At 38.5% G+C, this 12,911-nt stretch overlaps 1 protein-coding gene across 2 annotated transcripts in view; it reads right to left on the bottom strand.

Moving 5' to 3' along the window:
- Positions 1–4,536: 4,536 nt before the first annotated feature.
- Positions 4,537–12,911, bottom strand: part of SLC26A5 (solute carrier family 26 member 5) — a 29,225-nt gene continuing 20,850 nt past the window's right edge. For both annotated transcript variants that reach the window (XM_061197623.1, XM_061197624.1), the window contains 6 exons: positions 9,744–9,813; positions 8,288–8,380; positions 7,429–7,536; positions 6,615–6,815; positions 5,948–6,002; positions 4,537–4,721 (listed from right to left, as the gene is read on the bottom strand). In XM_061197623.1, the coding sequence (XP_061053606.1) occupies positions 4,537–4,721; positions 5,948–6,002; positions 6,615–6,815; positions 7,429–7,536; positions 8,288–8,380; positions 9,744–9,813 (712 nt within the window). The remainder of the gene's footprint in view (positions 4,722–5,947; positions 6,003–6,614; positions 6,816–7,428; positions 7,537–8,287; positions 8,381–9,743; positions 9,814–12,911) is intronic.

Here is a 12,911-nt window from a genome sequence, read left to right as displayed (position 1 = left end):
TTTCTAAGCCTGCCCTAGTCTTTCATGAGGTATGAAAGCGAACCATTTCCAGGTTATGCTGATAAGTGAATGACTAAAGATGTGTGTTTTTCTGCTGCTTTGATCAATGTAAGCATTCAGAACACACTCCTTCAAGTCTGACCACTTGTTCATGTTGCCACATGGATCAGATGCACCAACGTGAGACAACTCAAGTTGGTTATGTGGTGCCCACTCAGGCCTAACGTGTCATAGGCTGTGAATAATCTTGACATCTCAGTTTCGTGATGAAAATCTAACTGGCCACACATCAAATCAATGCACAATGAATTATTTGAAAAATCTGGGCGTTTCTACCCAGGCATATGTATGCAGATAGCATCAACACTATCTAGATTAGCATGTTTGTACCCCATTTAAAAAGAAAAAATACACATTCACTGGTAACTCCCTCCACCTAAAATATGTATGTGTGTGTGCATAAACACGTGTATATGTGTGTGTACATACATGTTTACACATATTTGCGTGCTGATAATACAAAGGGTTTATGACTTCAGAAAAATACTGTAGTGATCCTTTAAAAAAAAACTTTTAAAAACCATTTTAAAAATGTGATTAGATTTATAAAATTTAATTTTCACAAAGCTCAGGTTCATCTGTTACATAAAGCTGAAATGCTATACACCAGTACAATGAAAAACCTGGTAAGCCTTTTTTAAAGGCAAAGTGGGTTTCTGAGATGCTCAAACTTGTTTAAATCCAACTCAGTAAGCAGGCAGGTTACCTGGTGCAGTCCCGGCTTTTGAACATTTTCCTGCTGGGATTTGAGGGGTTTCAAAACCACTGCACACATTTTGGTTAGCTGTATGTTTGGAGAATTAGATAACACTTTTATCAGTCCTCAAACCAACTTTTATCAGTCCTCAAACCAACTTTCATCAGCACTCAATCCATGTTATCAAGAATCTACACCACTGAATCCTAAAAGCATTGCTGAAAAAAAGGACCAACAGCACTTTTGCACTCACTAAAGCATACAGGCTCACACCAAGGAAGTTGTGTTTGATTTTAGAATTTGAATTAATTAAAGGGGCAGACATAATAAAGTCGTCTTCACCACATACCCTTCCTTCCCTCAGCCCCACACAAGGGTACCCCCTCGCCCCCCACTCCCCAAACAGAACAACACACCCACCCACTCTGGGGCAGATTCTCTGGGTTTGCTACCCTCTCCACACACACTGGAGGGCAGTCTCATTTTCTCAACATGTACCTTTGGAGGCAGGCACCTCCCTTCTCTGTTAAACAGGTAAGGATACAGGATCAAACCACATGGGTATTTTAGATGTTACCTGAAAACTACAAAATGCTTCTCCCAGAGCCTGCAGAGGATTCATACCCTTCACTGTTTCTCTGAGTCCCACTGCAGATGAGATTGGCATTGGGATCCCACTCTCAGCTGCCGTATGATTGTACAGTCAGCGTCTATGACCTGAATGAGGAGTTTCCCGGGCCCTGGTTCAAAACTGTTTGCAAACGTATTCCATCCAGTCATGAGACAGAGAACAACTATGGTCATGTTACACAGGATTTGAGAAAGACAACATCACTATATGGGACCTTCCTGGAAACAGGGCTTTCCCATATTTCCATAAAATAAGGCTAGTCTAGTCCCTATATCCATCAGTGTGGATTATGCCCTTTTTGATAGGGCAGTAAGAATCTGAATTTGAACCAGGGCTGAAAAACATAGAAAGGTATATACTAGCAGCTTTTAAGGTCCAGAAAGAAGGAGGTAGAGACAAAACTTGATTGTAAGTAAAAGAAGTCAGGAAATTTCCCACTGTATGGAATAACTCTAAGTAAAACATTCCAAAATATTTACATATAGATAGAATACATTTTGAAATACATTCTTATGATATCAGAGGCATGCCAAAACAAAAACATATTACCCCTCAGTAAGACTTAAATGCTTTTTATGTACATGGTAGAATTCTATTCAAAATAGGTTAAAAATTAAAGGACAGAAAAGTTAAATACAAATTTGTAAGCTATAGACAAGTACTTTTTTTGTACACTGCTTTCAATCTATCAATAACCAGGACTTGAATATCTGCTGTGTGTAAAGCATTTATTGAAGACTGGTGCTAAAGATTATGCAATAAAATATTTTATAATATTGTTTAAAATCCTTAAGTTCTACTTTAATGGCTAAAATGATACAAGCCCTTTTATAAAAGTTTCTAGTATAAGCTGAGGTCCTATAACTACATGCTCTTTCAGAAGGCAGTCTGTATCAGAATGCAGATGTATCTGATGATTGCAAAGGAAATAACTGACTGCAAATCTAATTTCACTCTAGATCTAGATAAAGTATTGATTAGAAAGGGGCGGGGGGTCTACTTTGAATTAAATTAGTAAAGTCACTGAGAAACCTGATAAGACTTAAAGCAAACAAGCCATAGGGTTTGGTTTGGAGTAGACCCATGCTAACCTACTTCTTTCCTGATGCACTTTTCCCCTGGAAGTGTTTTCTTCATGAAAACTAAAACAAGGAGTCAATAAGGAAACACGTAAAACAAAAACAAAAACAACTATTAGCAGGAAATCTTAGCAGATGAGGCTTTAGGCAGGTTGGCTAATACTTGTGCTGTGATTTGGAGTGAGCAGGTGGTTAGAATTACAGGAGCAGGAACTTCTGATGACAAACTGGCTTAAAGGTCTCCCCACTCCTTTTGAACAACTGTAGAGTAAATGCTTCAAACAGCATTTTACTCACTCATCGGCTTAAAACTGAGTTTGATGAAGAATTAACTAACTCTATGGACTTAGAAGGAAGGTATTAAATTATACCCAGGAGTCCATTTTCTAAAATATGTGGTAAATCACTTTTAGCAACAACAACAAAACTTCTAGGGGCTCCTACTGGCCACAGGTGTGACAATTTGAACACCAAAAAGAATAACTATAATGCACTGAAACACATTAAAACTACAACAATTCATGAGTGTATAATTACACGAAAAAGGAAAAATCAAAAAGAACCTAATTCGTCACCATCTATTAAACCAACTCCTTACTCTGAAGTTGATAACTAAATGGAAAAAAAAAAAATTTAACCTGCCCTTCCAGTAAGAACTATATTTAAGGATGACTACATAATTCAAGTTGAGGGAAAGCTGTAGTTTACACAGAAACACCAACTGATAAATGCAGAAGAAATGAAAGAATTGGAAAAGAAAATTCACACACCTTAATAAAATTGCTGCTTTAGGCAAGGATTATCACTAGACGTTAAAACCCCTAGGTGAACGGCTAATGGATAACTGAGCATTCATTCAATGCCAAAGGAACACCATACAGATAACTCACTAGTCACAAAGGAGAAAATGTAATTGGGGGATTGGTTGTCATGTTAATCCAAGTGATTTATTTTAGCATCATTAATGGTAGGTCAACTAGATATTACTTGTTTTCTGTTGTGATGCGATTTGAAGCATGTGTCTCATCTATGATATATTCTAGCAAGAAATGTTTTATTCATATTCATGAAGCCTTTAGTTAGACATAACTTCTAGATCATAGGTAGTTCAGGAAATAAAGGGACAAACTAAATAACACCTTGAAAAAGCGAGTGGACACACTCACAAGATGGGATTCTACAGGACAACTGTCCCAACTCCCTTTAACAAGTCAATGTCATCAAAAAAGGGACAGTGCTAGACCAAGACACAGTTATGGGACTTAGAGGGACATGACCATTTGTAGTGTAAGGTCACAGAATGAATACTAGTTTGGATAAACCAACTACAACTGTGGAGACAACTGGGGAAGTTTGAATATGGTCTGAGGTAAACACGTTCTAGAATGAGAAAGCAGAGATTGATGACTGAAAAAGAACAGGTCACAGAACACTATGTAGAGTATGATCTTATTTTGGTTAAAAGATGTAAATATATATGGATAGAAAAAGATCTGGAAGGATATGCATTAAGGTGTTAGCAATAATCTTTGGTGGTAATGTAATGTTTTTCTGATTTTTGCTTGTCTATATTTTCTAGTTTTTTGCAATGTACTTACATTGCTTCTGTAACAATAAATGGTTATTTTAAAAGAAGAACTTCTAGAAAATTGTGGGTTTGCCTCCTCTGTGAGATAACTGATTACAGAAAGTCTGTAGATCAACAAGTACAAAAGCAAAGAACTGCTACCCATCTGGTGACAGCGTATCTGATTTGTGGATAAAGTACTTAAAATAAATAAATTCTTTAAGTTCACAAAGATAATACTAAAGAGTAACAGAAATGTCACTACACAATAAATGCAGGCAAGAGGCTAATAATATCTTTGAAATAGTCAATTAAAAAAATACAAGTAAGATACATCTTGCTATGCGTCATTCACCCTCCAAATCAAGCCTTGTATTTACTAGTATTTAACTACTACTAGTATTTACCCTTAGGAAAAAAACATTTAGTGTCTACTATTTAAAGCGTGTAGGCTAGTAATTTCACGAGAGGCTCATACCCCATCGCAGGCTGAGCTCCTCGTCTAAGCTTCCGGAGTGGCGTTGGGCTCAGAGTCCTCCTGGGGAGGTGCAGCCGTGGCCTCCTGTTCGGCAAGTGCCTCTCGAACTTGGCTGCCTAAGACTGCGTCGTGAATGCTGTGGAACAGCAGCTCCAGTAAGGCAGGATTTTCAAAGAATCGATTTCGACTGAGGTCATTCACGACTTGTGCTATAAAAGAAGAAAGGAAAATTAGCCCAGGGACTTCCCTGGTGGTCCAGTGGTAAAGAACCCACCTTCCAATGCAGGGGATGTGGTTCGATCCCTGGTCGGGGAACTAAGATCCCACATGCCGCAGGGCAACTAAGCCCGCCCGCCAGAACTACTGAGCTCGCGCGCCTCAGCTAGAGAGCCCGGGTGCCGCAAACTACAGAGCCCACGTGCCCTGGAGCCTGCACGTCACAACTAGAGAGAAAACCTGCAAGCCACAACTAGAGAGAAGACTGCACGCTGCAATGAAAGATCCTGCATGCCTCAACAAAGATCCCGCAACTAAGACCTGATGCAGCCAAGAATAAATAAAATAAATCAGTAAATAATAAATAAAAAAAAAAGAAAATTAGCCCACACTCTGGGTGTCAGTCTTAAACATTAAAAAAAGTAACACTTTCAATATAGTTTAAATATTAAAATGATATAATAAAAATTATTTTTTACCATACATGGTATTATTCTATGGTGTAAATGTACCCTAGTTTATTTAACTGGTCCCTTTTGTTTGACAATTAGATTTTTTCTAGTGTTTTGTTCTTATAGACAGTACTATGATCATTAACCACGTACATGTGTTATTTTGAATGTGTGTAGCATACTGCTGGATTTGCTGGGTTAAAGGTAAATGCATTTGTAATTTTGAAAGAAAATGCCTGTCTGCCCTCCACAGAGGCTGCTCCAGTTTGCACTCCCACCAGCAATGTCTGAGGGTTCCTGTTGTCCCACAGTGAGCCTACAGAGCCTGCTGTCAAACATTTTCGATTTTTGCCATTTTGGTAGGTGAAAAGTGATGCCTTTATGTGAATTTCATTTTCAAGCACCGTTTTAGCCAAAATTTATATTAAAACAAAAAGAGCAGGCATTGTCTGGAAAAACCTAAATGATTTTATATAATTATGTTTATGGCAGCCATTATATAAATAATTACTAAAAAATATACCAGCCCTGAACAATGGTTTATTAGCTCCTTTCCTCCAACTCCAGTGCAGGAGGCCTGTCACAAGTAACCCAGGGATGTGAGTGCTGTAAGTGGCAAATTTCAAAGCTAGCTTTAGATTTTCAGAAGAATAATTTTCATTTTCACCTAAAACTAAAATTAAGGGAAAATACTTCCAAATGCAGTTATTTAAAAAACAAACAAAACCAAAATGTTAAAACTTCTCCCATTCTAAAAGTGTACTCACCACTGCATCCTGCTAAATACACATAAATGCCGACATCTCCATATTCTTTTACAATCTGTAATAATGTTGAAATAAAGTTTAATTTCTCTTGACTCTGTGAGGTGCCAGTTTCTTTCTACCAATACGTATTTAGTGATATAAGATGCTCTGGTTCATTCACTTGAGCTGCTCCACTTCAATAATTATGCATTTTGAACTAATCATTTAAAAATCTGTATTTTGTTTGATTTTTATATCAACAGTGATAATCTGGAACATCAAAGAATTCTTGTCAAATTTTATTCAAGTCTAAGAAAGGTATTATGGTAATCGTTTTTAAAAGAATCTTCTCGAAGAGATATATACTGTAATATTTATAGATTATATGATGACTGGGATGTGCTTCAAAATAAGAGAAGGGGAAAATGGGTGTGGGGATAAATGAAACAAAATTGACCATGAACTGATAACAGTTGAATCTGAGTGATAGTTACACGGGGGTTCATTACACTCTGCTCTTTATTTTGTATATTTTCGATATATTCCACAATCAAAAGTTGAAAAACAAAAACAAAAACAACAACAAAATTTTGAGAGTTGAAAAGGGACCCTAGTTCAATTCTCTGATTTTACTCATGGTGATACTGGGCACAGAGATATTAAAAGACTTGTTAAAGATGATGCTTACCCCTGCCAGAGTTTTTACACCAACGGAATCAATAAAATTGACTTGCGTAAAATCCAGAATGATGGTGTGGACGTTATCCCCTGGGGGCATAAATCTTTGCAGTTCCTCAGGAAGTGTGCTCTTGATGACTATTGGGGGATATTTTATTTCATTCTCCTCTTCCTCAGGCTTGGTGCCATCTTCTCCATCTACTTCTGCATCCTATGTTAAAAATCAAACCAAACCAGAGTGCTATGAACAACTCATATTTCGGTTCTGAGAAAGATTTATGAGGGAAAAATTAGTCCTCATATGCTCAAGTTTCTGACTATACCAGACTGTTTCCAAAATATTTGCTATATCCTAGCCCTGTAATATGACAAAAAAGGATATGTACACAATATTCAGTTTTAGCTGTTTCTTTTTTTCTTCCTCCTCTTCCTCTTTTTTTTTGTCCAATGAAATCCAGTCTCTTTAGTCATCATATACATTTTCCCCTAACTTCTAAAATAGTCCCATTAACTTCAACATGACAGACCACAGTTATCATAAGCCCAAACAGCAAAAACCAGTCTTTTGAGTTTTTTTTACTATCAGCTGAATGAATCTCTGACAAAGTAATAATGTTTTCCTGGGCTCCTATCACTACTTATTTCAGAAGCATTCTCATAACTGACCTTACCATGTATCGTTAATATACAAAGGATACTTAGCTTGTTTCTAAGCTTTCCTACTTTAAGGACTTTATGCTGTGTTAAAACTTCAATCATGAATAAAGGTGGGGGGCACTGCAGATCAAGAGACAAGGGAAAGTTACAATGAAGGGATCACTCACCACTTTGACGATGGTTGCATTGGCCATGTTGGCATTTCCAACTTCCTTAGCATACTTCTTCATGGCCTTTCTTCTTGCTCCCATTATGAGGGCTGGGTTCACTCCAGTCTTTACAGAAGGGCAATATATGCAAAAATCACTTCTTGGCTCCCAGGAACCCACCCAAAGCAATTAATCTTCAAATCTCTCCATCTGACTGTTTTCTATGCCAAATTATCACCATAACCCTTGCTCTACCTTTCCCTCAGATGCCCTGAACTGGGTTACTCCCTCATTAAAAGAACAGTAGTAACTTTTCTTATTCTTGGTCTTGATTCAAGACAACCAGAAGCTAAATATTAAACAGAATTTTAAAGTAGTATTTTTCAAACTTAGATCTCTCAGATTCTTATATTTAAGAGACTCTGGGGGTTGAATGGAAGGTTTTCCTCCTTGCTGGATAGTGTGGGGTGGAGTTCTAATCATCATCAAAGGAACCCAAGAATAAGAAACTTAAAATTATTTTTTCGTTTTTTTTCTTAAATATTTTTGAAAAGGTAATACATGCATATGATAAAAGAGAATGAATAGCGGTGTTGGTTATACAACAATGCGAATGTACTTAATTCCATCCACTGACTTGTACAGTTCCAAATGGTTAAAATGATAAATTTTAAGTTATGTAAAGAAAAATAAAAAACAAAACAAAAAAGATAAATTTTAAGTTATGTATATTATACCACAATTAAAAAAAATAGAGGTGGAGAAAAACAAATAGTATAAAAGGTATACACCAAGACATTTAAGTGACCCCCCATGCCTATCAATCCCCTCAGATTCCCTCCTCAGAAATAATCACCCTTAATTTCTTGTGACTCACCTTTCTTTTTAATGCACTGCTGTATAAGTCACTATTTGCATAATAAATTGGGGCATTTATTTGGAATATTTTTATTCCAGGAATTTCTTTCACCTGAGAAATAAAACGTTAGTGAATTTAATATATGGAAATATTTCAGAATCAAAACAGCAATTGCTTCCCTCTTCTAACTTGAAAATTAATACAGAAGTTGCTAAGGGCTCTCTGACAGTGTTTAAATAAAATAATGTCACTCTAGCTGACCTACTCGTGCTCTGGAGGAACACGTGCTGAGCAGAAAGCCTTTAAAAATGCACATCTTTTCATTTCTTTTAAAAGTCTTTCTTTGTTTCATTTTTACCATAAAGTACAAAGAAGAAACTGAAAAATGTTAAAAAAGAGAACTGGATAGGATAGGGGAAGCTGCCGCTCAGACTGTGAGAAGTAGCCAAATAAAATGAACAGAGGTTGATATTGGTTGATTCACAGAATGTAGGAAGGAGTGAAAATGGACCCAAGTGAAACAGAGTAAAAATTTTATCAAGAAGCCTCATGGAACTCTAGAATGCAGTTGGAAACAAGTAACCCAGCACATAATTCTTTAGGAAGGGGGAAAAAATAGCAATCCTAACACCAGTCTGATTTCTTAATATCTTATAGTGAGTTTGAGAATTTCCTCCCAAGCATACAACAAAACAAACAGATAAAACTAGTTTAAGAAGACTTTGTAAAAGATTCCACATAAGAGATTCCATATAAGCAAAGAACATTCAAAATCAAGAATATTTTAAGCCATAATTTTAACGATTAAAAATGAAGCAGGTGGGCTTCCCTGGTGGCGCAGTGGTTAAGAATCTGCCTGCCAATGCAGGGGACACGGGTTCGAGCCCTGGTCCAGGAAGATCCCACATGCCGCGGAGCAACTAAGCCCGTGCGCCACAACTACTGAAGCCCGTGCGCCTAGAGCCCGTGCTCCGCGACGAGAAGCCACCACAATGAGAAGCCCGTGCACCACAACGAAGACCCAACGTGGCCAAAATTAAATAAAATGTAATAGATAAATTTATATATTAAAAAAAATGAAGCAGGAGAATTCCATAGCCCCACCACCTACATTTTACACTGCTAATACTAGTATTTTGCCACCAGTTTAAATTCATCAGAAGGAAATCATGCCCATACAGACCACCTTGGCAAACAGTCTCAGTATTTTGTAAACATATACTTTAAGGCCAAGAATATATGTTTATCCTCATTAAAAAAAGAGGAAAAATAAATATTAGGAGGTTGTGTAACTGACGTGTAGTATAAACTGTAAAACTGAATCCAGACAGTAAACTGAAGTTCAGGTTTTTCGCTTTGACCACCACACCTCCCTGCTCTCCACCCCACTCTTTGTCCTAAGTAAAAACAATATCTAGCTGGCCAGTCACATCACATGCTTACAACCATTTAAAATGATAGAAAAAGGTCCTACCTCCTCATACGCGTCTATGTCAATGTACACATCAGTGTCAGGAAGCTGCCCAAGGACTTTGTAGCTCGGACTGAAGACAGAGAAGGAGCGTGTTAAAATACCAATGTGCTGACGCGCAGGACTTGACGGAAACACGAGGTTCTGCACGTTGGATTTGCTAGTGACTTCAGGGATACTCGATCCTTTTATGGTGCCTTTTCAAAAGGGCTCCACATGTATTCACATTCCCAGTGCCATTCCAAGCCTAACACACCCCACACACACCCCCCAAGACGTACGCAATATACACACGCAACACATACACCTAACACACATACCCCCCACACAGCACACACGCACACCACGTACATACCCACTACGTGACACCACACACACACCCTGTACACACCATCCAGAGAGCACACACACAACCTGACCAAGACGAAAGACTCAGGCATCTAAAGATGGGGGCAAAAATGAATTGTGCAGAGTTCAAACCATGCCAGGGACATGTGTAACTCGATCCCATGTTACTGGGTAGATAGAATTATCTTCCTGTTTTAATTCTGAAGCAGGAGAGGGGATTTTCATTTTGTCTCTAATAAGAGTCTCTGACTCATGGAGCAGTGGGCGGGGGGTTAGTCAACAGAAGGTGTGGGGAGAAAAAAATCTCAAATCAGCATAGAAAGTTTTCTGAAGTCTGGTGTGAATAGATTTTAAACATTATTTTAAAAGCACAAATTCCGAATTCTTTTTATAGGACAGTCTGGCTCAAATTAGATACTGAAATGATGACAGGTACTATACTTCTTAAGCACCTGATATTACCTTACTATAGCCCATGAAAAATCCTACTGGGCTTATTTCTGCCGTCATGTGGAAGAGAAACTGAAGTCCAGTGGGGTTAGGTGAGCTGTTCAAGGTCAGAGAGCTCGGCAGACCCAGAATATGGCTCAAGGTCTTGTACGGACATTCCATGGTCTTGTTACTATGCTCTGGTGTTCTCAGCACATATGTGCAAGTGCTTTGTGAGTTAGAATCTAGAGCAGAAATGTCAGGGGTTTTTCTAGATGGATTCCTTCAACAAGCATTCAGAGAACACACACTATATGCTGGTACTGGGCTCTAGGGACCTTGCGTACACAACCAAGGTGCTCACAGTCTAGTGACGTCTGTGGACAAATATAACACCAACGACTGATACTGGAGATGAGAGGCAAGGTTCTCAGTTGAGTTCCCAATTATGAGAAAACCTTCCATACGAGACTCGAAATGTTGTCCACATGTTGCAATCTAGTGCCAGCGGGCAGAGGTGAGTGAGGGGTGGACACAGGGACCACACAAGTACACAAGTAACTGGGAGACATGTGAGGTGCTGGAGGACCACAGCGCTGCTGTGGGCGCACAGGGGAGTTGGGATCTCTCTGGCTGGGTGAGCGGGGTCTAAACTTACGTGGATTTCAACAGGTAGATGAGGAAAAGGCCTTCCTGACCACCTGGAGTGCGCTGGAATCCCACTTCCTCAGGTCTAAATACTCCTTGTTTCTTCCCTAATCACCCCAGGAGCAAGAAAGTCTCTCTTTATGAACTCTGATGGGGTTTTATTTGGCCATCTCTTATGCTTACTATCACTTGTACCTTGCTTACACTTAACTGAAGCACTTACAACTGTGTATTCCAATTTCTTGAAGACGGATTATAAAATGCTGATTAAGAGTTAGCCTCTGGATTCACAAAAACTCATATTTTAATCATTGCCTACCACTTGCTGTGTGATCCAAGTTACTCAATCGATCTAGGCCTCAGTTTCCACATCTGTGAAACGGGGATGCTAACAGTCATTGGGCTGGAAGGATGAAATGACATAAAGCGTGGATCTTCGCACACAGCCAGGCACATAACTAACTACAATAATTTAGTGCCACCATTACTTCATTATCATGATTAGCATCATCATTATCATTATGTATCTGTCATCCTTAGGAGAGTGCAGCCTTTTTGAAGGGAAGGACCATGTTTTATTTACTGCAATATCCCTAGAGTCTAGTATCTCCCTGGGAACCTAGTAGTCTCTCAAATAAAACTGTCCAATTAAGATTATAATTATTTTAATATGTTTTGCCCCCGCTTGGGGGCAAAAACTGAATTTCCGTCATATTTATAGCATCACCCACAGTGCCTGCATGGAGGAGGCATAAGGAACTATTTGTTGATGAACTGATTGTCCCTTAACCATGTGGGCTTTGAGGGAATCTGGGTGTTTGGAAGACAAGCAAAGCCAGTGAAGCACTAGCCCTCTCTGGACAGCATGCCCTAATTACAGAGAAAGAAGCAGCCGAAAATAAACATGTAGCCTTGGTACTGGCTCCCCAAACTCTAACCTACAAAGACCCAGCACAATCACCAACAGGGACAGAACATTAAAAATGAACTTTAGTTAATTATTTGGGGGAGAAAAAGAAGCAGAGCATTTAAAAAACAACCTGCCTAACTTTAAAATTTATGATAAGAAATCATAAACTATTATTTGGGTAAAAAAAAAAAAACCAAACAGTGAAAAAAAACCCTCCAATTCTATACTATGGCTTGTTAAAGGATATAGGTATTTTTAAACCGTGATGTTCACTAAAGCTCCGAGATAAAGAACTCTTGCATGTACTAATAATGCTTGTATAAAAACGGGGGGGTGAACTTCTTTTACATAAAAGTGGGTGACAGGGTAGAGTTTGTTATTAAAAACAGTGTAATTCTTGAGTTTAGATTCCACATGTTGTTTACATTTCCCTCTATGTCGTTTCTGAAGAGGAAAATGCTCATTTCCTACTCTGTAGAGTGGGGAGCATCCCATCATTTCCATCTAGCAGACCTTCAATATACCACAATCAAAACTTTAAGAACTATCGTGTGATCTGCAACTACAGGCAAAATCAGACTAACCTCATTTTCATTCCTCCTGTGTTAAATTTGTTGCGTGCATAGGATGTGTCAGGCACTGTGCTGGGCTCTTCATGTGCATTATTGTCATTTGAACCTTACTGTGACTCTTTGAGGTAGCAAGTAATAGTCTCATTTTATAGAGGCAGAGACGGAGGCTCCAAGAGGTCACGTAAAATCACAGAGCTTATAGAGTGTGCAGCCAGGACTTGAACCTAAGGTTGTCTGACTCCAAAGTCAGGCTATTTGAAAACA

Source organism: Eubalaena glacialis, chromosome 8, assembly GCF_028564815.1.
Source record: "Eubalaena glacialis isolate mEubGla1 chromosome 8, mEubGla1.1.hap2.+ XY, whole genome shotgun sequence".
Classification (NCBI taxonomy): Eukaryota; Metazoa; Chordata; class Mammalia; order Artiodactyla; family Balaenidae; genus Eubalaena; species Eubalaena glacialis.
This window is presented reverse-complemented; position numbering and strand designations above follow the sequence as displayed.